The following is a 23520-nucleotide window of genomic DNA, read 5'->3' as shown; positions in this document are numbered from 1 at the left end:
TTGTCATCCTCACTGTCCTGGACTTTGCCTCCCTCCATCTCAGTTTCCCTGCAATCCTCACCTCCCAGAGTTAGGAGGCTCAAAAGATTCAGAAAGAATCACCAGGACAGCATTAGCACGTGTGGAAAGACATGAAGACCATCCAAAAGAGAGTAAACAAGGGTTATTTATTCCCAGCTTCCTATTGCAAGGGAGTCAGCCACTGTCCCCTGCAAACTGGCAGAGACTCCAAGACAGCGAAAGCTTTACAGTGGAAAAAAGAGAAGGCTTCAGGTACATCCTGAGGGAAGCTGTTGGCATGGGGAAGCAGTAGGTGGCTAACTAGAAGCAGGGTGTCCTCTGTGCTTGGCTAGGGAGCTTCTTCGGCTTTTTCTGGTTGGTTCTAAGTTGGAAGTGAGGTGGAATTAGGGAAGCTGGCAGTTAGTGACCAAGTCCTGACGACTGGGGGTTGATTGCTGTGGAGGTGGTGGTTTGGCTTCCCGGGCTGGGGACTGCAGAGGCTGTGTGGGTCAGAAACCTATCGTCATATGTGGTCCAGTCATTGTCCATTGTATATCAAGTGTCTCCCATCCCTCCTCATTCCCCCGCTGGCAGGGCTAGGCTAACTATTTACAAAGCTAGTGAAGACATGGCAAGAGCTGTAAGAAGTGGTTGATATGCCGGGTCCCAGCTTAGCTGGGAGGAAAAGGAAACCTTTCAGCTTTCTTCTTGGAGAGGATAAGGGTGTCTCTGTCCTGGATCCCATAGCTGCACAAAGACAACCAATCCTGCAGGACTTGACCTTGGAACTCCAGCTGCTGCTGCTTTCTGGGCAACCCTTGCTTGTCTTCAATCTGCTGCTTCAGGCCCAGGATGAAGCTTTTGGGGTCAAGGGCATAGGTGTGGCTCCCCCCATCGGGATTCTTCACAAAGACCTGGATCTCGCTGGAGAAGGTCTCCATCAGACAGAGGCGAATGTTGGAGAAGATGCTGTAAGAGGCCAGGGAGCATTGGGTATTGAGGAACTGTCGCTTGCCACCAGGCTCCTGGAAGGACAGTTGCTGCACGCTCAAGGAACTCCGGCTCTGCCAGATCTTCTCTTGAACCTTCTTTATGGGCTCATAAGGGTTCACCCTAAAGATCAACTCTGAGTGACCCCACTGTTCCACTGTCACTTGGATGTCTCGTGCCCTCTGGAAGGGAGAGAAGAGGGAGAGGGGGTTAATTCCACACTCCGCTGCCTGACGTGCAAAAGTTCCCCTTACCGGTCCCAGTTTCCAACAGCATCAACAGCACCAACCCATTTGGGTTGCACCAACCACCTTCCAGGCCCTCTGCTGGGCGCCGGCTCCACTCTTCTTAATGAATCTTTTTTTTTTTTTTTAAAGGTTTTATTTTATTTATTTGACAGAGACAGAGACAGCCAGCGAGAGAGGGAACACAAGCAGGGGGAGTGGGAGAGGAAGAAGCAGGCTCATAGCAGAGGAGCCTGATGTGGGCCTCGATCCCGGAACGCCAGGATCACACCCTGAGCCGAAGGCAGGTGCTTAACCGCTGTGCCACCCAGGCGCCTGTCTTCTTAATGAATCTTATTCTCACAGCAGCCCCATGAGGTTGGTTCCTATCATCCCCTTGTACAGATGAGGAAATCGTGGCTGAGCAGGGTTAAGTGACTTATTGACAGTCACACGGGTAGTGAGACGCATAGCAGGTATTTGAACCAAGGTCGGTCAGACTCCAAAGTCTGTTCTTCGCCACCACCCGAGGTCATGCTCAAGGGTCTGGGAGCCCCTGGTGGCTGAAGAACAGCACCTGGAAGGTGCTGGGGAGGCCTGGACCGTAGGTGATCTTTTCCAGAAGGAATATAGGCCCAGAATTCCCACATCTGCTGATTTTTCAAGACATTGCACAGTGGTTTTTATATTCAGGAAAAATCCAGAGGCATATACTTTTCAGTCTGTCCGTGGGCCTCACTTGGTTGGTGGGCCCCACAAAGACCTGGCCTGGGCGTAAATCCTGGCTCTGCTCTTAGCTGTGTGATCTTGGTTAATTCACTTAACCTCTCTGAGCCTCGGTTTCTTCATCTGTAAAATGGGGGTGACAACGTTCAAGACAGTGATAATAAAAATACTGGACCTCTCTATTTTACAGACTTGTTCCAGGCCAAGTGCTTGGTGAGTTATTAAGTACTATACGAATAGAATAAAATTGATTATTATGATCTTTGCCTGTACGGTAGGTTTGCCATTACATAATAATATTATTTAGCATTTTTTTGTTCCCTGAATAACTTCCCTGGCAATTCTTTTCTTTCTAGCAGCTTTGTGCACGTTTGTTTCACGGGCTTGCTTCCTACCAAAATCCAGTGAGTTCTTTGAGAGTAGGAGACACGTTTCATGTCTGCACCACTGTTGTCCCCACCACCCCAAGTGCTGGCACAAAACAGCGGCTGAATTCACTTATCTGGCCTCAGCTCATGCACACAGTGATCGGGAGCATGACTGATTCTCCAGTAGGTTATGGGAAAGAGAAAGAAAAAGGAGAACATGAGTATGAAAGGAAGCCCTCATCTGAGGCTCAGAGGGTTGAAAAATGTCCGCCAAGTTCCCAGAGCTACTGGGTGCTGCAGCCCGGCCTCTCTGGCTCTAAAGCCTTGTTGGCTCCATCGACACAGAAGCTAAGTAAGTAAATTCCACGCAGTAAGCTCCTTTTGAGCTTCAAAGCCCTGAGAGCCCCACAGAGGAGCCATTACCTTCACGTTCCAGCTGGGGACTGGATTCTCCTTGTTGTCATAGCAACAGTTCTGTTTCAGGCACTGGCTGGCCCTCTGAGCGACTATGTCCCATCTGTACCCTTCCGCCACATTGTGGGTGGGGTCAGCTGGATCCAGGATGATGGGCCTGCAACACAGGGAGAGGGTTTCCAGGCCCTTTCCGGGCCGGAGGCCGGCAAGCCAGAAAGCAGCCTGCTCAAGCAGTCATCTAATCAAACCACTAAGCATGTGCTGGGTCCAGAGCCTCCGGGGCCATTGGTCCAGGAAGGCTCGAGAACACTGCTGGAGAGGAACAGAATGGGGATGATTATATTCCCAAGAATTCCTTTTCGGGGTGTGGAGTGTTGAGATCCCCAAAGGCACGCGGTAGCCATAACAGGGCCTGGCTCAGGCAGGTGGGCCTCTTAAGTTCAGAGCTTTTGTTTTGCTAAGCAGGCTACATCCTAAGTCTGAGGCTAGGGCTGCTGAGTTGCTTTGGGTAATAGAAACACCACCACCACCAACTACTGACAATTACTGAGGCACTGGGTCAAGCCCTTTGTGAATTAAACTATTTTATTTTATTTTTTCATTTATTTTTTCATTTTTAAAATTACGTTATGTTAGTCAGCATACAGTACATCATTAGTTTTTGCTGTAGTGTTCCATGATTCATTGTTTGTGTATAACACCCAGTGCTCCACGCAATACGTGCCCTCCTTACTACCCATCACCAGGCTAACCCTATAACAATTCTAAGAGAGAGAGACTATTGGTTTCTTTCTTTCTTCTTCTTTTTTAAAAAATATTTATTTATTTATTTATTTATTTATTTATTTATTTATTTATTTATTTATTATTTATTTGAGAGAGAGAGAGTGTGCCCGAGCAGGGGGGAGGGGCAGAGGGAGAGGGAGAGAATCTGGAGCAGATTCCCTGCTGAACATGCAACCGGACGCAGGGCTCAATCTCACGCCCCTGAGGTCATGACCTGAACTGAAATCAAGAGTTGGATGCTTAACCGACCGAGCCACCCAGGTGCCCTGGGAGAGACTGTTGTTATTGCTGTTGTGTTTGTCCTGGTTTCACAGATGAGGAAACTGAGGCACAGACTTCTCTGACTTCTTATAGCCAGTGAACGGGTGTTCTTACCCTCTGCTCTGCTTCCACAGAGAAGTTGGGCTGCCACCAGGTGTCTCTCTTCTATATAAATGGTGAATGAATACTTAAAGAATATTGGCTTGAAGGGGGTCTAACAGCGTCCTTAGGTTGCTTGGGGTGACCATATGTGTTGGAAGCCAAGCCCATGATTAAGACCTGGCTCTTGCCCTCCAGGAACTTCTGGCTTAGGAGGGAGCTGTGACTTTATCTAGGACAGAATGTGACAGTATGCTATGGGAGTGTGCTGGACACTGTAGGCTCTATGCCTACTACTCCCAACATCCCTCCATCCCTGAAACAGTCCTGCCTGAAACAGGGAGCAGTGCCAGGCTGTCCTTCGGGTAAGATCACCTGACCCAAAGTGACACACCTGGTGACCCGACATGTAGGGCCTGGGTCCAATGAGTAGATTGGTTCCCTCTGGAGTTTGGACCAAGGATGATGGAGGTCCCTCATCAAGTGGAAGTCGGAGGAGGGCAGGGCAGGTGTTGGGAGAGAAGCAGAGGCCGTCAGAAGAAAGAGGGACCATGAGAGCAAGTGGCAGAGAAAGGGGGTGTCTACAGGTTTGCCTCAGGTCCTGATGGTTTTCTAACCTCAAATTTCTGGGTATCCTTATAATAAATCCTCTTTTCATCAGGAGACTGTGTTTTTCTTCTTTGTTTAAAAAAAAAAAAAAGGCCCAACATTCATAAAAGGGAACAATAGACATTCTTGGGATATTGCTTGCCCTGACCTAGCGCTTCTAATATAAAGAGTTGTCTCAGGCTGGGTTTCCCCAGAAGCGGATCCCAAGAGAAGGATTTGAGTGCCAGTGGTTGATTTGGAAGGACAGGCCAGGAAGCACCAGTAAGGCAGTGGGAGAGTGAGACCGGAAGGGAAGGACACCGCTGAAGGGTCTGTATTGAGGTGATTACCACTGCGGGCAACTGGAGGTTAGTCTCACCATCGGGACTCTGGGAAACAATGTAGCACACATGACCCAGAGAGCGTCCTTCCACTTGAGACGGGAGGGAGCTGGGGTATTTATCCACCAGCTTCCACTGGCCGCTGGGGGAGGCTGAAAGCCCTCAGGCAAAGGGACGCAAGTGCTGACTGCTGGAGGCTGAGCCAGCCTTCACATAAATGGTGACGATCCAGGGCCGGGGATGGGTGCTGGTGCTACACAGAGCTGTGTGCACTACAACAGTGAACATTTCTCCGGCATCTGCCACAGACCAGATACCGTAGGCCCTTTACCTACTTCCCCAACCCTTACAGCAGCCTGCATTGTGCGTACCACTGACTCCCGCTTTACAGATGAGTTGCTGGGGCTCACAGAGAAAAAGGCAGAGCTGGGATGGAACCTGGCTCTCTGATTCTTTCCACGTTTCCATGCTGTTGCTAGAATGCACCAAAAGTCTTTTGGAAGCAAGAGTGCTCAGTAGGGTGGGGTTCCTTGAGGTACAAGGAGACGGCTTACAGCCCCTCAGCCCACCCGGCGATTCTGAAAGGCGGCCAACCTGAGATGGGTCCCGTGTTGGTTTGAGATGCCAGTGCGGTTTTACTATTGATAAAGCCCACCTTTGCCTCTGTTCTTTCTGTTCTCTGAGATGTGGCCAACACGCGGGGGCCCAGTACCTGTCTCTTTTGAGCTGTTTTCTGACGAAATCCTTGATGACTGGGTTCTGGAACGTGTAGTACTTGGTCCAATAGATGCAGAGGAACTTATACTCCCGGAGCAGTTCCATCACAGTGGTGAAGCCTTCGTCCAGCCCGAAACTCTTGTCCTCCTGGGTACCCATTTCCCAGGCGTAGATGGTCAGCAGCTCGAGGGCATAGTCAGGGGGCAGTGCGGCCCTGGGGCACCTGGCTTTCACGTACTGTTGAAAGAGACAGGAGAGACCCCAAGATCGCTCTGGATGGACCAGAAACTGGAAAATCCAAATTCTTGTCTCAGCTCTGCCACCTACTGGCTGTGTAATCTTGGCCAGTCGCTTTCCCTCTGGCCCTACGTGGTTTCCCTGTTTAAGAATTAAGGGGCTCAGTTGGTCCCGTGGGTTTCAAACTATTCCTTTTTTTTTTTTTTCTAAGATTTTATTTTTAAGCAATCCCTGCACCCAATGTGGGGCTCCAACCCACAACCCTGAGATCAAGAGTTGCACCCTCCACCAACTGAGCCAGCAGGTGCCCCACAAAGCATGCCTGACGTAACTCCTGGAATGGCCTTATGAAGAAGTGTCCCAAAGAGCGAGCACGCTGGGCTCTGCCACTACATCCCAGCCTAAGCAGCTCGTTTCTCTTTTACTGTACTGGGCTTCTGAAAGGTTTCCTTTAAAGACAAGTCTTCTTAGCTGATAGAAAAAAAGAGGGGTGGGAGGTTCCTACAGATCTCGGCAATAGCTGAGATTCTGTGGGGAACACAGAATGCTCTAGGAAGCATTTCTTTCTTCTCCCTTGTGCAGTAGCCAGTGCTGTTTGGATGGGATTACCACGCCCCTCAACTCCAGGGTGGGGATCCTGACCCAACAGGGTCCTCGGCATAAACCTGTTCTCCTTGCTAAGTGATTGTTTCAAGAGAAGCTCATGATGTAAGCTGTCTCGGTGTGAGTGAAGCCCAGTTCTTCGGTTTGTTGGCTGAAAGAGAAATCGCCTGTGTGTGGATGTGAGGGCAGGAATAGCTGTGGCCATTTTGCCATCATGAGGTTAAACCAGACTGAAGTCCAAGGTGCCAGAGAGACAGAGAACCTGAGGGTATTATAGAGAAGCAGGCCTGGAGACCCTACGAAACAGTGCCTGAAGCTCCCTTCCCACTGCTACGGGTTTTCACACATGAGCAGATAAGTATCCTTATGGTTTAAGTCAGTTTGAGTTGGTTTTTCTCTTACTTGCAAAAGGAAGTATCTTAACTGATACCAGTCACTTCTTGTCTAAAGAATCTTTCTAGGGGCGCCTGTGTAGGTCAGTCGGTTAAGTGGCTGACTCTTGATTTTGGCTCAGGTCGTGATCTCAGGGTCGTGAGACTGAGCTCCACAGAGGGCTCCACGCTCAATGGGGAATCGGCTTGAGATTCTTTCCCTCTGCCCCTCCACCGCGTGCACGTGCTATCTCTAACAAATAAATCTTTTTTAAAAAAAGAAAAAAGAGAGAAAACATATGTGATCAAATCCTTGTTTTAAGGAGGAGGCTTGAACAAAAACAGAAGGGAGGATTCTAGAAGCAAAGCTGATATACTGTCCTGTGGACGTTACAAAAAAAAAAAAAAAAAACCGCGCATAGGTAGGAAGAAAACACTTTGTGCTCTTAGAGCAAGCAAAGGGATCATTCCGTGGACTTCTAGTTCTCCAAAGCCACAAAACCTCGCATCATTTCCTGTAAGTGACTGACTTATCAACAAAACCGGTTTTATTCTTGGCTTTGGCAATACTGATGTCTGAAGATATATCACAACCTCGGTTGATACGATAATCGTGGAAGAAAAGGGCTGCTTTCCCCACCATAAACACAGTAACTGTAAACTTACTAACCTTGGACATTTTCTGATTTTGTTTTTTAAAGATTTATTTATTTTAGAGAGAGAGAGACAGAGAGACAGAGGTGGGGGGAGTAGTTGAGGGAGAGCAAGAGAGAATCCTCGAGCAGATTCCCCACTGAGTGCGGGGCTCCATGCGGGGCTAAACCCCAGGACCCCGAGATCATGACCTGAGCTGAAATCAAGAGTTGGGCGCTTAACCGATTGAGCCATCCAGGTACCCCTGCTTTTTTTTTTTTTTTTAAATATATAAGAAAGCATCTTTTTTCACCCCCTTTCTAACTTTCGGGTTTGTTTCAGAATCTTCCTTTCATAAGTTTAGATGACTTTGTTCACTGGGATATTTTGAAATATACTTGGTACCATGCAAGCCATCACATGTGAAATCGAAAAATTAGCTGTTACGGATATATTCACTTGGTAATGATTGTGATAGGAACACAGCAATTTGTGGGGGAAACCGGTGTGGGTGCAATTAATGGAACCTTTCTTCATGTTAGTCCTTAACCAGCTGACATTAACTACGCTGGGAGAACTCAATGAACTCGACGCTAGCCAGTATAGACCGAAACTGCGGTGTTCCAAGCACTTGTGTCCTGGGACCTATTGTATATTCCTTCCTTCTCTTCCTCCTCCTCCACTTTCTCCACTATTTCACCTTACAGTTTAAAAGATTAGCATTTCCGCCCCTCCCCCACTACCATCCCCTCCCTGATGCAGGTCCCCTGAATGGTGCAAAATAGGCTCTTTCTTCCCGGCTTCTCTTCCCCGCTTTCTGCCAGCGCCGCCAGGCCATCCCGCACTCCTCCCACCGGTATACAGTGTTTACTATACCTGAGGAGGCTTTTCAGCTTGGTTGGCCGATGTTTCACGAAGTTTCTCTGCAGCTCGCTGAAGGATGGGGAGAAATTTCCAGGGTAACCGTGGGCCTCAATCAGACTCACATAGACCTCAGGATGTGGCTGAGTGTTGGAAACAGAAGGCCCTGGGATGGGAGGGAGCAAAGGTAGAGAGCGGGGATTTAGGAAGCCCCAGGTTGATAAGTAGTCAGGCGGCGGGGCGGACAGACACCTCACTGCCTAGAGAATCAAGGTTTGCCTTGCTTGCTTGTCCTCTGGAGAACCAAAAGTGGGCTTGCCATTCCCCAGGCCACTCGAGGACTGTTGTCCTCGCTCAAGGTCCCCAACACCACAGTTGCCCTTAATGTCTGTTTGGGATTTCTTTCTCAGTGATTGAGTCCAACCTCCTGACACGGGAAACGAGAACTAGGTCCAGATAAGAGAGCTGGACTCCTCAAGTGCATTTGCTGAAGGGTGTGCTTCCGTGGCAAGCTTCTCCACCAGGCAATCCTGGCAGCCCCTCTAGGTAAGAGGAGCTGGCAGAAGATGAAACCTGGTTGTCTGGGGTTGTAGCTGATACTGTTTACTCCAAACACTGAGCACTCTGCCTGAGGACAGACCAGAAGTGCTGGGGAGTTCGTGGTCCCAGGAAGCAGCCCTCAGCCAAGGGTGATGGGAAGTTGGGGAATAAACATCCCATTCCAACTCCGGGCTGTCACCTAGAGTTCTCCAGGGGCACGAACTTGTGACGCTTCCTCCCTTCCCTGTCCCACTCCCCTGCTTCCCTCTCAGCATTTCCTGGGACTGCTTATCCTCACACCCTTGTCTCAGGGTCTGCTTCTGGAAAAGCTCAAACAATGACAGGCCCCGGCACCCCTGATAAATGCTACCGAAGCACCCCAGTTTCCACTACTAACACCTTCCCCTCTGCTGGTCTCATCTCCTCTTGCAATCATATATGTATCCACGCGACTCTTTGATAAGGGTTTCCCATGTTGAGTGACACAACGGCCCGAGTTGGGCCAGTCCCGTGTCCTGTGGTTGCCAAGCCCCTGGCTCTGGACGTAGGTTGAACGGATGAATGCAGGTGTCTGCATGTGGCCGTAAACGAGAGGTGAGGGGGTTCATGTCTCCCTGGGATGGCAAGTGTGTGAGTCTGATGGGCTTCCCCTTCCCTTACCCAGGGCCCTGTAGGCAGGCACGATGGTGACAGTGATGGGCTCTGCAGTCCGCCTGGTCTGGATGGTGAAGACGACAGCATCGGGGACTCCCTGGACGATTTCCACGTCCTCGAGCCCAAGGGCCAGCAGATCCCGGCAATACCACAACTTTTTCCATATCAGACTCAGAATGGCCTGGTGGTGCTTGGCCTCTTGCTGGAAACTGTGGAAACAGCTCAGGAACACCACCAGTTCCACCTCCAAGGTGTTCCTGAGCGCTGTGCCGTTCCCGAAGGAGCCTACCTGCAGAACACGGAGCCCAGTCACCTGCCACGGCCTGTACCAGGCAATCCCTGATGCTCTTTACATGAATTGTCCCATCCGATGCTCCCCACAACCCAGGAGGGGGGGTGGTACCAATATCTTCTCTTTACAGGGGAGAACACTGAGATTTCAAGAGAAGAAGTCACTCCCCCAGGGTCACACACTGTACACAGCAGAGCCTGGGTTTGAACCCAGACAGCCTGACTCCAGCGCCCAAGCTGCATATTTATGACATTGTATTGCTTCTGAGACGGGGTGTTCTCACTTGCACAGTGATGCCTCCTCCAAGAGGCCACCAAGATACCTACTCCACAGGGTATTCTGAGCATTCCAGGCATCTGAGTCATTTCATGACATTAAAAAGTGGGGAGCAGGATTGCCTGGTGGATAACAGCCATGGGGCAGCCTGACTCTGACCCTGACCCCTGCCCTTGTTTCTCAGCTGTGGTCCCTAACTGTGAATCCTAATTCCTCATCTGCAAAATGACAGTAGCCATGGAATGTGCGTCACTAAGTTCTTAACTGCCTGGCATGCAGGCAGTCAACCACGTATCTCTCGTCCTCTTCTTTGTCTCGTTGACTTAGATCAACCCTTCTCTGCCTGGGATTCAGTTTCCCCATCGGGATGGACGGAGCTTGAGCTGGATGATTTGGAAGTGGCCTATCTGATGCTCTTGAGAGTCCAGACCTGCTCTCCAGCCCCTCCTGTCTCTGGTACAAAAAGCCCTGCAACTCTCTGGGCTCCTGTCTTTCTCAGCCCAGGCTGGGAGATGGAATTGCTAGCGATGCCTCAGACCTCGGGGGTGGGGGGGCTGCCTCTCCTGGCAGGTGGAATCGCTACGGATTGATTATAATCCAACCGTCACGGGTTGAACACTCACGGTGTCTGGCACCATGGAAGGCCCTTTTTATAATCCTAACACCCACTGACTGAGGTGGGGACTACTGTTATTGTCCCCAGTGTACAGATGAGAAAGCTGAGGCAGTGTATTCATAGCCAGGAGTCCTAGTCATAGTCAGATAAAGGGTCTTTCCCGTGCCCCAAGTCTCTGAGCCAGGCCCTAGTTCTGTGGAGGAGAAGTCCGCCATCTTTTCTTCCCTCTTCCTTTTGCATTCTCTTTCTGAACCTTCATTGAGACCCAACATTTGTGCCCCATTTGGCAGGGCTGGGGATGGAACCCTGTGCGTGGACAAAGGGCACACTGAAAGCTGTGCCTAGACTTCCTGCCTCTTTCACTGAAGACTCAGGCAAAGAAGAAAGAACATTCTAGAATAAGCTTCATGACTTGCTCCAGCCCAGATCTATTTAAACCCAACCCATTCAAGGATAAGCATTCATTCATGTGAACCAGCCCAGCTCACGGGGTTTTTACAGGGGTGGGAAGAGGGTTTAGAGCCTGAATAAAGCATTATTTCTCCTCTACCATTGCTTTGGGGGTTATCTCTCTCTCTCTCTCTCTCTCTCTCTCTTTTTTTTTTTTTTATGGTTTTGGCAAGGGGGGAAGTGGCTATGGTCTGCAGGCAGAATTTGAGGGCTGGGTAAATACCACTTCCTGTCATCGAAACTCATCCTCCTGTCTCCAGACTTCCCCTTTTTTTATCCACTTTACCCTCAGCATTGTCAGGGGTGGGGTGGGCTGGGAGGGTCTGCTGGACTCAGAGCAAGAATTTATAACTAGGCTTTTGCTTTGGTGCATTTACCATGTGCCAATCTTTTAGCCTACATTGACAAGGCTTTTGCGGGACGAGGAAACGATGATGATGATGATGACACAGACGGTCTGAGAGGTTAAGAGCAATCTAAGATCACATGACCGGGCAGGAAAGAAGCCAAGAGTCAAACCCTAGTCTGCCTAGATTCTATGGCCTCAGGCTCTGGCTGCTGGGAATGGGTATTAAGCAAGGGCTGGGCACCTGAGATTTCTAAATCCTTCCCTGAGTTAGCTGCCCCTGGAGAGAGAACTAGAGCCCTGGGCTAGGAGTCAGGCACCCTAATTCTAGTCCTGCCTTTGCCACTAGCTTGATGTGAACTTGGGACATCTCTCACCCTCTCTGTGCTTCAGTTTCCTTAATGTTTAAACAAAGGGTTGGCTGAGACTGTCTGATTCTCCAGGGCCTTCTAGCTTTGACCCCCTTGAATTTTGACTCTAGCTAGGACAAGAAGCGGCTAAAGGAAGGGCATGGGGGAAAAATCAGTGGGGGCAGCCTAGAGCACTGGCTGCGGAATAGATAGAGCCTGGTTCAAATCCCAGCTCCACCACTAGCTGTGTGACCTTGGGCAAGTCACCTTATCTCTCTGAGCTTCCATTAAAGAAAACTTCTTCTAACCAAAAACTTAAAACATAGAGGGGCGCCTGGGTGGCACAGCGGTTAAGCGTCTGCTTTTGGCTCAGGGCGTGATCCTGGCGTTATGGGATCGAGCCCCACATCAGGCTCCTCTGCTATGAGCCTGCTTCTTCCTCTCCCACTCCCCCTGCTTGTGTTCCCTCTCTCGCTGGCTGTCTCTCTCTGTCAGATAAATAAATAAAATCTTTAAAAAAAACACTTAAAACATAGAAAAATAGGAAGAGAATCCAATGAGCACTCGTGTACCCAGCCAGTTAGATTCAACAAGTTGAAACTCCTCGTCACGTCTGCTTCATCAAAACCACGTTCGAGTAATTCCAGATACCAAGGGACTTTGTCTCCGAATATGTTAGTATTTGTTTCCAACCAAAGAGAGCATCTTCCCCCATAACCACAACACGATTACCCTAGCAAAATCAACAATGACTGCCCTCTAATCTAATATCCAGGCCATATTAAAATTTCCCTACTTGTCCCCAGACTGTATTTTATGGATGGTCTATTCACACCAGGATCCAATCAGAGACCTTGCAATGCATCTGGTCATTATGAATCTTAAGGCTCTGAACCTCCACTTTGCTCATCTGTAAAATAGGAAAAGAATAGTGCCTACCTCACAGGGTGCATGAATTAGAGCTAGGGTATGTTAAGGGGTTGGGCTAGTGCATCCCAGAAAAGTAAACTATTATGATATCATGAGTTTCCTTGCCAGACTTGTTCGGGCTCAGGGCAGCACTAGCGTAGGGCGCAGGCAGCTAGGTGGGGTGCCCTGACGTATCAGCTGCACGGGTTAAAGATAACGGGGCAAGAGGTCCCCAGCATCCTCTGGGACGAGGACTCTCGTGCTGCCTGTTGCCCAGCCCTGCTCTGTGGACGGAGGGGACCAATCTCACCTTGAGCACCCTTAGAGCCCGCACCTCCTGGTCCAGTCCACAATCCCCTTCAAAGCACTCTTCCCTCAGGAATTGTTGCACGGTCCACACAGCCTCCAGGACCTCTTCTTTCTGCTCGCGGCAGGGCTGCAGCCACTGAGCCACGAAGGAGTCCAGCCTGGAGGCAGGGGTGGCATACAGCTCCATGGTCAGGGCCATCTCTGAGCCAGAGGACCCCTGCTGCACAGATATATAGCCCACCCAGCCTACCTAGCTCCCTGCACACCCACTTCTTTAAGGGGGCTCCTCCTCAGCTGACCTCCGGCACCCTGCGGGGGAAAGGGGCCAGAGTGGAGAGGAACCCAGGAAGTGACTGGGCTGACCTGGGTTCCTCCTCTTGGAGACCCTTTGCCGCGGTAGGAGCACTGAGGGACACTGAGTCCAGCTGGGAGTTCCGGAGCCACCTTAACAAACTTGGCTCCCAGCCTAATCTTTTTGCTATCAGTTTCGATTCTCAGCTCTTAGTTTCCCTTTGACTTTTGGAAACTGAACTTGGCTTGAGTTTGGCCCTAGAGGAGGCAACACTCCCAGCAGGTCAGAGTGGGATGGTATCCATCAATCCAGTCACCCGACTTTGTCATATGAAACTCAGGCTCAGAAAGATATGGGACTTGCTCCTGGGGGGGCCGGAGGGAGCGGGGGGAAGCTGAGAGTCCAGAGTCCCGGAGAACAGAGTTTCAATTCCCGTCTGCCCTTTGCCACACTTTTAACTTCCCTGACCCTCCCATAATTTGTCCATAAAAAATGGGGTTAGTAATGATACTCTACCATAGGTTGTTGTGCAGAGGAAGCATGAGAACACTGAGCACAGAAAGCACTCAGTAAGTGCAAATATTATTATTCACTCATTAAATACCTATTGAGCACCTGCTAGGTGCCAATGTGTTAAAAAGACAAAATAGGGGCACCTGGGTGGCTCAGCCGCTAAGCGTCTGCCTTCAGCTCAGGTCATGATCTCAGGGTCCTGGGATCGAGCCCCAGCATCGGGCTCCCTGCTCAGCAGAGGGCCTGCTTCTCCCTCTCGCACTCCCCTTGCTTGTGTTCCCTCTCTCGCTGTCTCTGTCAAATAAAAAATAAAATCTTAAAAAAAAAAAGACAAAATAACACACTTCCTGTCCAAAGGGGCTCTCAGAGCAGTAGTGGAGACAGACAAGAGACTCTGGGAGTTCAGTGTGAGCCTTAAAAGACTGGGGATCTGGCCAGGAGGAAGAGGAGAGCAGACCACAGGCAAAGTGGAAGTCTGAACGACCCAGGTGTCAAATATGCATTGGCACAGAAGGTAAGGAGGAGAGAGGTGAGAGATGTGCCTCGACAGGTAGGCAGGGGTTGAATACTGGAGTGCCGTCATTCATTCATTCAACGACTATTTATTGAGTAGCTACTATGTGCCCAGCAGGTGCTGAGGATACAGCAGCAAATAGACAAAAATCCCTTCCTGCAGAGGGCTTACATTCTGATGGTGGAAACAGACCCTAAGTAGGACAAATACATCCAATTGTAGTAAATAAGATGGTGAGAAGTGCTAAGCAGAAAAAATAAATCAGGGCAAGAGGTTAAGATACACGGTGTGTGTGTGTGTGTGTGCGTGTGTGCACGCGCGTGTGTGCACGTGTGTGTGTGTAGGACTGTTTAGATGTTCAGTCTCAAATAAGGGGCTTGGAAACGCCTGAAAAGGAGATATTTGAGCAAAGACATGAAGGAGGTGAAGTGAGTCATGTAAGCCACAGGGAAGAGGATCATTCACGGGCCAAAGGAGCAAGTGCCAAGGTCCTGTGGCGTCAGTGTGCCTGGTAGGTTTGAGGAATAACAGCATTCAATTTAGGTTGATGAAAGGATATGGGGGAATTTGATTTTTTAAGAAGCAGGCAGGTCGAACAGCACCCTGCAGCGCGTCTCCCTGGGGCTGTGTGAGTGCTTCTGATTCTCTCTTGCCATGCGTGGCTCCATTCTGTGTGTGGAGGGTGGTCTTTTTACTCATCTGTAGACGGGCTTGGGCTGCTCCATTCCGACTGTGTTTCTGCTTAGACATTTACCCTCATTTAACTATACCAGGAACTGCTGTACTCGGCCCCACCCCCCCCAGGGCTCAAAATCTGATTGGCTAAGTAAAAACAATAGGGGGCGTCTATGCTAGGTCAGCTGATCGCTCTCGCTCCAATTATATTTGGACAGAGCAGCGAAGCTATTGGGTCGGAGCTTGGCATGGGGCGCCTATGGGTGAGTGGGCGATTTCAAAGAATGAGACATAGCGGGGGGTCATCCCAAACCGTGTGGTCTCCAAAATAGCATTGCACTGAGCCCCTCATGAAGATAACAGGGAAGAATTCAAAGTCATTTCTTTGGTTCATTCGTTTCTTCAGCAAGCACATGCTGAACACGTGAACTAGGCCGGTGGCGTTCTAGACCACGTCCCCCAGGAATAAGGCACTTGTCAAGTCTCATTAGCTCAGGGAGACCGATGATCCAACAAAGGAACACAGTGAGGGTCCCAAGGGCTTTCACGGAAGTCTGAATCGGGTGTAGGGGCAGGAAATGACGCGGCTGGCCGTATGGGGTTTCTAGCAAGGGTTCTCAAACTTGAGCATGCACCAGAATTACTTGGAAGTCTTGTTAAGACACGGATTGCCGAGCCCCACCGCCAGAGAACCTGGCTCAGGCAAATCTGGGATAGCTGCTGAAATTTTTCATTTCTAAGATGTTCCCAGGTGATATGCTGATTCTGCTGGGCTGGGGTTCATACTTGGGAGAATGATGACTTAGAGCTTTGAGTGCTGACAGATGGAAGCACAAGGGAGAAGGGATCGTTGATTCGGTCACAGTGTCATGATCCGGCATTCGGTGCTCTGGAGCTGCAAGAGTTGGGGCACATCTTGGTGTGTTTTGAGGGTGAGGAGGAGAGATTGAGAAGTAAGGAAAGGCTCAATTGTCAAAGACCTGGACTGCCAAGCAAAAGAACGTGAACTTTGTTCTATAGGTAATAGGAGCCAGTGGAAGATTTCAGGCAGGGAAGGGTTCATTCCTATTTATGCTTCCGAAAATCACAGTGGTCTGGGTGGAAAGGGGCGGGTGAGGGAACAGAGCCGTAGAAGTCTACATCACGTGCAACCTGACCAGGGGCACTCCTGGGGACCTGTGGCTTTGACTCAGGGAGCTAAGCTTTTATCTCAAGGAGTTAGAGAATGAGTCTCGTCGACAAAGGTGGGTGAGGAAAGCAATAGTTTTATTAAGCAAGGGTACAGAAAAAGCTCTCAGGAGTGAGAGGGGTCCCCATGGGGTTGCCACTAAGGGCTTGCAGGCTGCTCTTTTATTGAGAACTGACCGGGAAACGTATGGCCTTGAGTTTCTTGTGTCGTCCTGCTTTGAGCATGGACTATGGATAATACCCTTAATGACTTACTTCTTTGAGGTTTGGTCATTTTCTGTGATACATTGTAGTCGCCGAAGAAAAATACGGTGGACCGGGTGGTCTGTTCCCGTATCTCTTGTTCACTCTGTCTTAGTGCTTCTGCCCGCCAGGAATAGTCTCAGAGCCTAGCCAGGGACCCCCCCATCTCTCCCTGCCTATACCTTTTAACCCTTTCCTTACTCAGCTTCTAGTGAGTATGATGGTGTCACAGTCTTTGATCTGCAGGTCTGAGAGTCTGTGGTAATTCCATAGTTCCCGATTCTGGAACGTTAGTATCTGGTCCTCAACGTAAGGTCCTCCCGCTTCCTCAATCTTCTCTTTTAAGACGTAGATGAAGTCCTCAGGGTACATGGCATAAGGTTTGCTCTGGCCGCCTGAGTCCTTCACGAACACCTGGATCTCGGGAGGGAAGGTCTCCAGTACCCGGATGCTCACCTTGGAGAAGATCCCATAATATGCTAGTGTCTGCTGGCTGCCGAGCAGTTGCCGCTCCCCTCCCGGCTCCTGGAAGGAGAGACGCTGCTGCCCGCTGAAGCCCCATGTCCTCCTGATTTCTGCTTTCATCTTCCAGATGGGACTGTAGGGGTTCACGGAGAGTGTCCAGGCCTCCTCTCCTGTCTTCTTCACTGTCACCTGGACATCCCTTGCTGGCTGGATGGGAAGGAGGAGCAGTAAGGGCATCTCATGGTCGTGGCTGTTGTCTCCAAAGCCTCCCCTTTCTGCCTACTGACGATATAATTTATTGCCTACCGAGACACTTATGGTAGAAAAAGGTGCTATCGGTAATTATCTCAGCCGACAGGTAGAAACTGGAACTGTCCCAGGCAGAGCAGAACATGTGGTCATCCCAGGCTTATAGACCGTTGGGTCACCCTCTGCCTTGCCCTGATCAGAGTAACATCTGGCAGTTGTTCATAAGTAACCGCTCCTCCTGTGTGGAACTATTCAGAGTCCCTATCTGTCACATGGGGATAGCATCAGCACCTAATTCGTAAGCACATCATAGGGCTGTTCTAGGTTCAGTCATTTAACAGATGTCAGGCACTGGGCCGTATGGTCAAGGATATTCACTGTAACAGCAAAAGACTGGAAGCAGCCGAAAAATCTTTCGGTGGGGGCAGGGGTCATAAAAGAGAAGGTACTTTCCTCCATCGGATCATGACAGAGCTGTTAATCCAGGGTGACTCGAGGTCTAGGGCAGTCCAAATGTGTGGCCCTTGCTCTGGCATAATTAGCATCACCCCATTTCAGGCTCAAAAATATCCTGGTTTGGACTTTCTGTTATGTGGTCACACCCCTTTAGGTCTGTAAGTGTGGATATGGAATTGTCTTTCTGATAATTTAATCAAGTAACCCAAATAGCCTCATCACTTAAGTAAAAGTAAAAAGGCCAAAAAGTTAGATTACAGTCAGACAGGAATGTGCTAGCGTGTGGGTGGCGTTATCTATCCACAGAAGGTGATGCAGGACATCGAGAAGGTGGTACCGAGAGCCTGGGAATCGGGATGGGAGGGCAACTCATTTAGTTGTGTATTCTTTTCAACAGTCTGATTTTTTTTATTCTTTGCTAAACACGCATGTTACTTTTTCACAAAACAGTAATATTTAAAAAGGTGGTGGGGAGGGTTCTTAGCAGGAGTTGGAAGACTGTTCCACGAATCTTGCCTCGTGGGAGCCTCCCGGTCTGCTGGACATGCCAGTGAACGGGCCAGGGCTGGGTGGCGGGTCCTTCTCACACGTGAGCCATCCGCCCTGCTGGAGCTCCTGCAGGTCCGCCCTTGAGGCCAGCCTCAGGATCTCCCTGCAGGCTCTGAGATGTGGCACTGGCCACGAGATTTCTCTGGGAGTAGCAGGTTAGGGAAATGAGATCCCTCTCCATTGAGCTGATAGCAGCGTTCTGGTCTTTGAACCCTGGATTCCTATGTAGTGTAGACCCAGGACTGCCATGGTCGTGGGGGGAAAAGCCGGGCACAGGGGGGCCACACAAGTGGCGTTGCTGTCTGCAGTGGAATCCAGTGCTCCTTACTGATGGTTTCTGATACATCTGTTAAATCTCTCTTTCTAAATAAAGCTTATTTAAAATTTTTTTAGTAATCTCTATACCCAGCATGGAGCTCGAACCCACAACCCCGAGATCAAGAGTCTCATGCTCTTTGACGGAGCCAGCTAGGTGCCCCTTAAATCTTTTTTTTTTGACAGCAAGAAGTTGAGCTTTCAACCCATAATAGGGAAAATGTTACCCCACAGGGTGTATGTATGTGATAAATTCTTTGATTATCTCTCTCCAGTGGCTACAGAGCAGGGCAGAAACTGACTGCCCATTCTACAGATGAAAGAACTGAGGCCCAGATACTTAGAGCAGAAGGGGAAGACTTGCACACTTGGTTGGCTGGGACATCTCCATGCGGGGGGGTGTTACCTGTCCTGGGGTCTTAGAAGTGCTGTGGCCAGAAGCTGAGGGGCTTCACCGGGGGGAGGGTGCTGAAGTGAGGTCAGCACTGAGTCAGGACTGAGGGGTGGAGGAGATCGTACCTGTACGTTCCAGCCCTGGCTGGAGTCTTCAGTCCTGCAGCAGGCCTGCCTCAGGCAGCGAACAGCCTCTCTGGCCACCAGGTCCCATCTCTTTTTACTTCCCAGGTTGTTGGTAGGATCAGCTGGGTCCAGGATAACTGGCCTGGGAAAGAGAAAGGGAGTGGATCTCCATCACATTTAGACTCTGGCCTCTGTCATTCAAGTCTGTGGGACTGTGCATGCCTCTGTGCAGGCCCTTTCCTGCAAGCTAAACCTCCTGGTTCGTGATAAGACGTATAACCTAAGTTGGCCCAGTTAGAGTGAATCTCGGGGATTCTGCTCAGAATGCTAGGGCAAAGGTACTCACCCTCTTGTAGTGGAAGGGATGAGTACAGATGAGAAGACTGGAACTGATGCAGTCATGTTAGCCTGAATTCAAAGGCAAAACCCAGGGAAGGGCAGGCCTGAGCGATTTCACGGAATGGGACCCTGATGAAACAGGGAACATCTGGATCACACCATACCTGAAGCTTCATTTATCCTTGGACTTCTCAGTTACAAAAGCCAATAAATTCCCCTTATTTAAAAACCTGTACAAGTGGGGTTCTCTGTTCCTTGCAGCTGAAACTAATGCCACCAGGACACTCACCTGCATTCCTTCAACTGCTGTTTGATATAGATTCTGACGGTCTCATTTTGGAAATCATAGTACTTGGTCCAATATATGCAGATGTCTTCATATTCTATGAGGAGTTCCATCACAGCTCTAAACCCTTCATCCAGGTTGAAGTTGTCGCTTTTGTCTGTCCCTATTTCCCACGCGTAGATGGTCAGTAGCTCCAGTGCATATTTTGGGGGCAATGCTGCGTTTTGATATTTAGGTTTCAAGTGCTGTGGGGTTGGGGGGAAAGAAGGGAGAGCGCATGAGAGAGAGAGAGAGAGAATAAATACGAGATGCTACCCTGGGAATTGAGAATTTCCAGGTCGCTCTGTCTCTAGATCCCAGTAACACTTACTCAACTTTGGAAATGCCTGGCTGGCTCAATTGACAGAACATGGGACTCTCGATCTCAGGGTTGTGAGTTCAAGACCCCCGTTAGGTGTAGAGCTTGCTTAAAAATAAAAATAATAAAGCACTACCTTCTCAGTTCCCTTTTACATCTCAATTACATAGCACATCCATGAAATTTGAAATGGGTCTAGCAGTCTGGTCTCTAGATGGATGACATCCTGCGGCCATCAAAATTTCAGTGAAAGAGTAAATTGAAGACTCTCATGGACCTCCTGGGCCTCATCAATCTACATTTTTGAGTTGGAATGGGGGAGGTAATGCAGTATGGTAACTATAGGATTTAATTAAAGAAAACAAAAGCACACAGATGCACTGAAAATATGACACAAAATCAGAACAAATGGAAAGATGGGGAAGGAGTAATAGTGTGAAATTTTCAGTTCTTCAAAAATTAATTTGGAAATGTACTGCAATTACACTTTGAATCCCACCAATTTTTTAGTGGGAGAAAAATGACCTTAAGATTCAAATACAGGAATAAAAGCTTAGGAAATCCAAGAAAATTGTGAGAAAGAAAAATAGGTTGGTATTTGTTTTCTCAGATATGTCTTCTAAAGCAGTTGTCACAAAAACAGTCATGTTTTTGTTGTCAGAATAAACAACAGCCAAGTGTAACGGAATGGAAAGCCCAGAATTAGTTCCCAATAGATATGGAAACGTAACAAAGACTGGCAAGGGTGACGGGGGAAAAATGCATAATCCAACAAAGGACCCTGGCACAATTTGTCCACCATCTGGGAGAAAATAAAGATGACCTCACTGTCTACCACATACCAAAATAGTTTACAAATGGAGCGAAAAGATATGAAACACAGAAGAAAATTAAAAGACCACCTACACACTGTGGGCAAGATGGAAAAGCTACAACCTAGACAAGTCAGACCTATTTGTGTGTGTGTTTTTAAGTAAGCTCTACACCCAACATGGGGTTTGAATCCATGACCCCAAGATCGAGAGTCCCACACTCCTCCAACTGAGCCAGGCAGGTGTTCCTCTTTGTGTATTTTATTTTACTTAAAGATTTATTTACTAATTTTAGACACAGAGAGAGAGAGATCACGTTGACTATGGGGAGGGGCAGAGGGAGAGGGAGAGAGAGAGAGAGAGAGAGAATCCTCCAGCACACTCCCCGATGAGCACGGAGCCCAATTGGGGGCTCGATCCCAGGATCCCAAGACCATGACCTGAGCTGAAATCAGGAGTCTGCCCCTCAACTGACTGAGCCACCAAAGTGCCCCCCAGTTTGTGTATTTTAAACATTAGAAATAATTATATTGTTAGAGATACTATAATTAAGGTCCATAGAGGTGTGATCCATTGGTGAAACTATTTGTAACACATGAGAAATAACCGTAAATATCTACATAATTTACAAAAAGGTCTTACACCTGGTAGGAAGACAAAAGACCCAACGGAAGAAGACGCAAAATACATTAACAGATTAACTTCCCAAGGTTCAAGTCCAAAGGTCAGTAAGCAAACGCATTTTTGTAAAGAGTGGACTACAGAAAGAGTAGGCGTAATAGAATCCCACCTAAGCTCTGGGCATGAGCGGTGTGAGCACAAAGAGTAACGAAGGCCCAGTCTCCAAAAATGTTTTTGGAGTCATTTCAGGCATTTCATGTGGATTTTACCTTCTTTCTTGTACTTTTTTTTTTTGCATTATTTGAATTTTTCACAAGCCCCGCACCTAGTCGCGCTCCGAGCCCCGCACCCAGCCTCGCTCCAAGCCCCACACCCAGCCGCTCTCCCAGCCCCGCACAAAGCCGTGGGCCCCGCACCCAGCCCCGCTCCGAGCCCCACACCCAGCCGCTCTCCCAGCCTCGCTCCCAGCCCCGCTCCCAGCCCCGCACCCAGCCGCGCACCCAGCCCCGCTCCCAGCCCCGCTCCCAGCCCCGCCCCCAGCCCCGCTCCCAGCCGCGCACCCAGCCCCGCACCGAGCCCCATCCCCAGCCCCGCACCTTGAGGTACCAGTACTTCACCAGCCGCAGGAGGTTCTTTAGCTTAACAGGGCGACTTTTCACAAAATGCCTCTGCAGCTCCGTGAAGCTCGGTGAGAACTCCCCAGGGGGGGCACCACTCGTTATTAAATCTTCATAGATTTCCGGTGATGGTTTAGAGTCGGGGCAAAAATGTCCTGGGTCAGAAAAGGACCTGGTTCAAGAAGATCTACCCTTTGAGGAGAGGAAGATGGGGAAAAACTGCGAAGCACAGGGGGCTCGTAAATTATCTCCCGCAGTCCTCACCGCTGCGTTCTTCTTCCCATTTTACATCAAAACAGGCGGAAGCTGACAGGGTTTGGTAGCCCCCTCAAAAGTCACAGAGATTTTAAATAACTCGCACTGGCCAAAGACTTGCCATGTGTCAGGTACTGGGCTAAGCGCATGGAATCCTTAGAACAGCTCCAGGAAGTAGGGAAAATTAAGTGGAACTGTAAGGAATGCCATTTTTGTGGATCGAACATGGTCAAATATTGTCAATCTCCCGTGCTTCAACCTGGTATTGTCCCATTTAACAGGATGGTACATTGAGTCTTAGGGGTGTTAGATCCCTTGCCCAATATCACAGTTAGTAAATCTTAGAGCCAAAATTAAAAGACATTAAGAGCCCTGTTTTTAAAATGATTCCAATCTAATGCTAACTCCAAAGGCCCTGAAGTTGCTTGCTTGCCCTGGTGTTTCCCAGAGGGTGAGAGAAGAGTCTCCTCCTTGGGGTGGGTGGGAATCCAGAAGTCCCCGATCTCCCCAACATGGGACATGACGGCACATGCGTTCATGGAAGGACTTAACTTCAATCCGTCCATCGAACTCTGCTCAAGTTGCAGCCCCCCCAAAAAAGCAAACTCCACTCTCTCTCCCCTAGTTTCCACTTTCCTAAACCTCCCCCTGGTGAAGAGCCCCTGACTAGTTTCTCTGGCCCCAAACCACCCTTGTCTTTACTCAGAGCATCGTAGGCTGGGAGCACATCCACTCCGATGGCTTCACTGTTCCTCGTGGGCTGGACCTCGAAGGACAGGGAGCGGGGGACCCTGGTCGTCTCTCTCTGCGGGATCACGGTGATGCTGTAGGCCAGGCTGCTACTGCACTCAGTCAGTCTCTTCTCGATGAAGCTGATGACCGATCCGCGGTGCTCTGCCTGGTCTTGGAAGCTGGGGAAGCAGCTCAGGAACAAGACCAAGTCCACATCGGAGCGGTAGTTCAAGGTCGTCCCCTTCCCGGACGAGCCTCCCTGGGGAGGAAAGGAATGTCGAAGCTTCAACTCCCTCGGAGCCTGAAGCTTTGGGGTCAGGCTGAAGCCAGAGGCACCCATGTTAGTCTGTTCACACAGGTGCCAAAAGGAGCCCTTGGCACTGATTTAGACAAATTAAGTACGTGATTAACTCTTCAAAGGGTATAAATGAAATGTAAAACTGCACTGCGCCTCAGGCCCTGAGCTCCTCCTGCAGACGCGTCCAGAGTCACCAGCTTCTTCTGTGCCACTCCAGAGATGCCTGATGCCGTAACCCACAGGAAACCAACACTGAAACTGGG

At 49.5% G+C, this 23520-nt stretch overlaps 2 protein-coding genes across 3 annotated transcripts in view; both read right to left on the bottom strand.

Annotated features, from left to right (window-relative positions):
• Positions 1 to 148: 148 nt before the first annotated feature.
• OASL (2'-5'-oligoadenylate synthetase like) lies at positions 149 to 13185 on the bottom strand. Of its 2 annotated transcripts, XM_040619831.1 has the most exons (7): positions 12963 to 13185; positions 9420 to 9702; positions 8221 to 8385; positions 8117 to 8125; positions 5510 to 5753; positions 2732 to 2879; positions 149 to 1172 (listed from the first exon to the last, which is right to left on the bottom strand). In XM_040619831.1, exons 1-7 carry the CDS (start codon positions 13158 to 13160, stop codon positions 672 to 674), a joined length of 1548 nt encoding a protein of 515 aa, XP_040475765.1. In that variant the 5' UTR covers positions 13161 to 13185; the 3' UTR covers positions 149 to 671. The 2 variants fall into 2 exon arrangements, with proteins under 2 accessions (XP_040475765.1, XP_040475766.1); XM_040619832.1 differs by lacking the exon at positions 8117 to 8125 and having other exon boundaries at positions 5510 to 5786; positions 8230 to 8385.
• A 3019-nt stretch (positions 13186 to 16204) lies between these two features.
• The window catches only part of LOC103678312 (2'-5'-oligoadenylate synthase-like protein 2), a 12412-nt gene continuing 5096 nt past the window's right edge, over positions 16205 to 23520 (bottom strand). The window contains exons 2-6 of the mRNA XM_008707654.2: positions 22930 to 23218; positions 21952 to 22127; positions 19568 to 19809; positions 18940 to 19081; positions 16205 to 17058 (exon numbers count right to left, since the gene is read on the bottom strand). Of these exons, the coding sequence (XP_008705876.1) occupies positions 16588 to 17058; positions 18940 to 19081; positions 19568 to 19809; positions 21952 to 22127; positions 22930 to 23218 (1320 nt within the window). The 3' untranslated portion in view covers positions 16205 to 16587. The remainder of the gene's footprint in view (positions 17059 to 18939; positions 19082 to 19567; positions 19810 to 21951; positions 22128 to 22929; positions 23219 to 23520) is intronic.

The sequence above is a fragment of the Ursus maritimus genome, unplaced genomic scaffold, assembly GCF_017311325.1.
Source record: "Ursus maritimus isolate PB19 unplaced genomic scaffold, ASM1731132v1 scaffold_33, whole genome shotgun sequence".
Taxonomy (NCBI): domain Eukaryota; kingdom Metazoa; phylum Chordata; class Mammalia; order Carnivora; family Ursidae; genus Ursus; species Ursus maritimus.
The sequence above is the reverse complement of the archived record's forward strand: the minus strand, read 5'-3'. Positions and strand labels throughout refer to the sequence as shown.

Bases quoted from the DNA above. Each gene is read 5' to 3' on its own strand.
- OASL (XM_040619832.1), bottom strand. From the start codon at position 13,160: ATGGCCCTGACCATGGAGCTGTATGCCACCCCTGCCTCCAGGCTGGAC. The intron at 5,787-8,229 runs GTAAACACTGTA...TGGTCCATCCAG, and splicing joins GAAAAGCCTCCTCAGGTATA to AGCGATCTTGGGGTCTCTCC. The intron at 1,173-2,731 runs GTAATGGCTCCT...TCTCCCTTCCAG, and splicing joins TCCCCAGCTGGAACGTGAAG to AGGGCACGAGACATCCAAGT.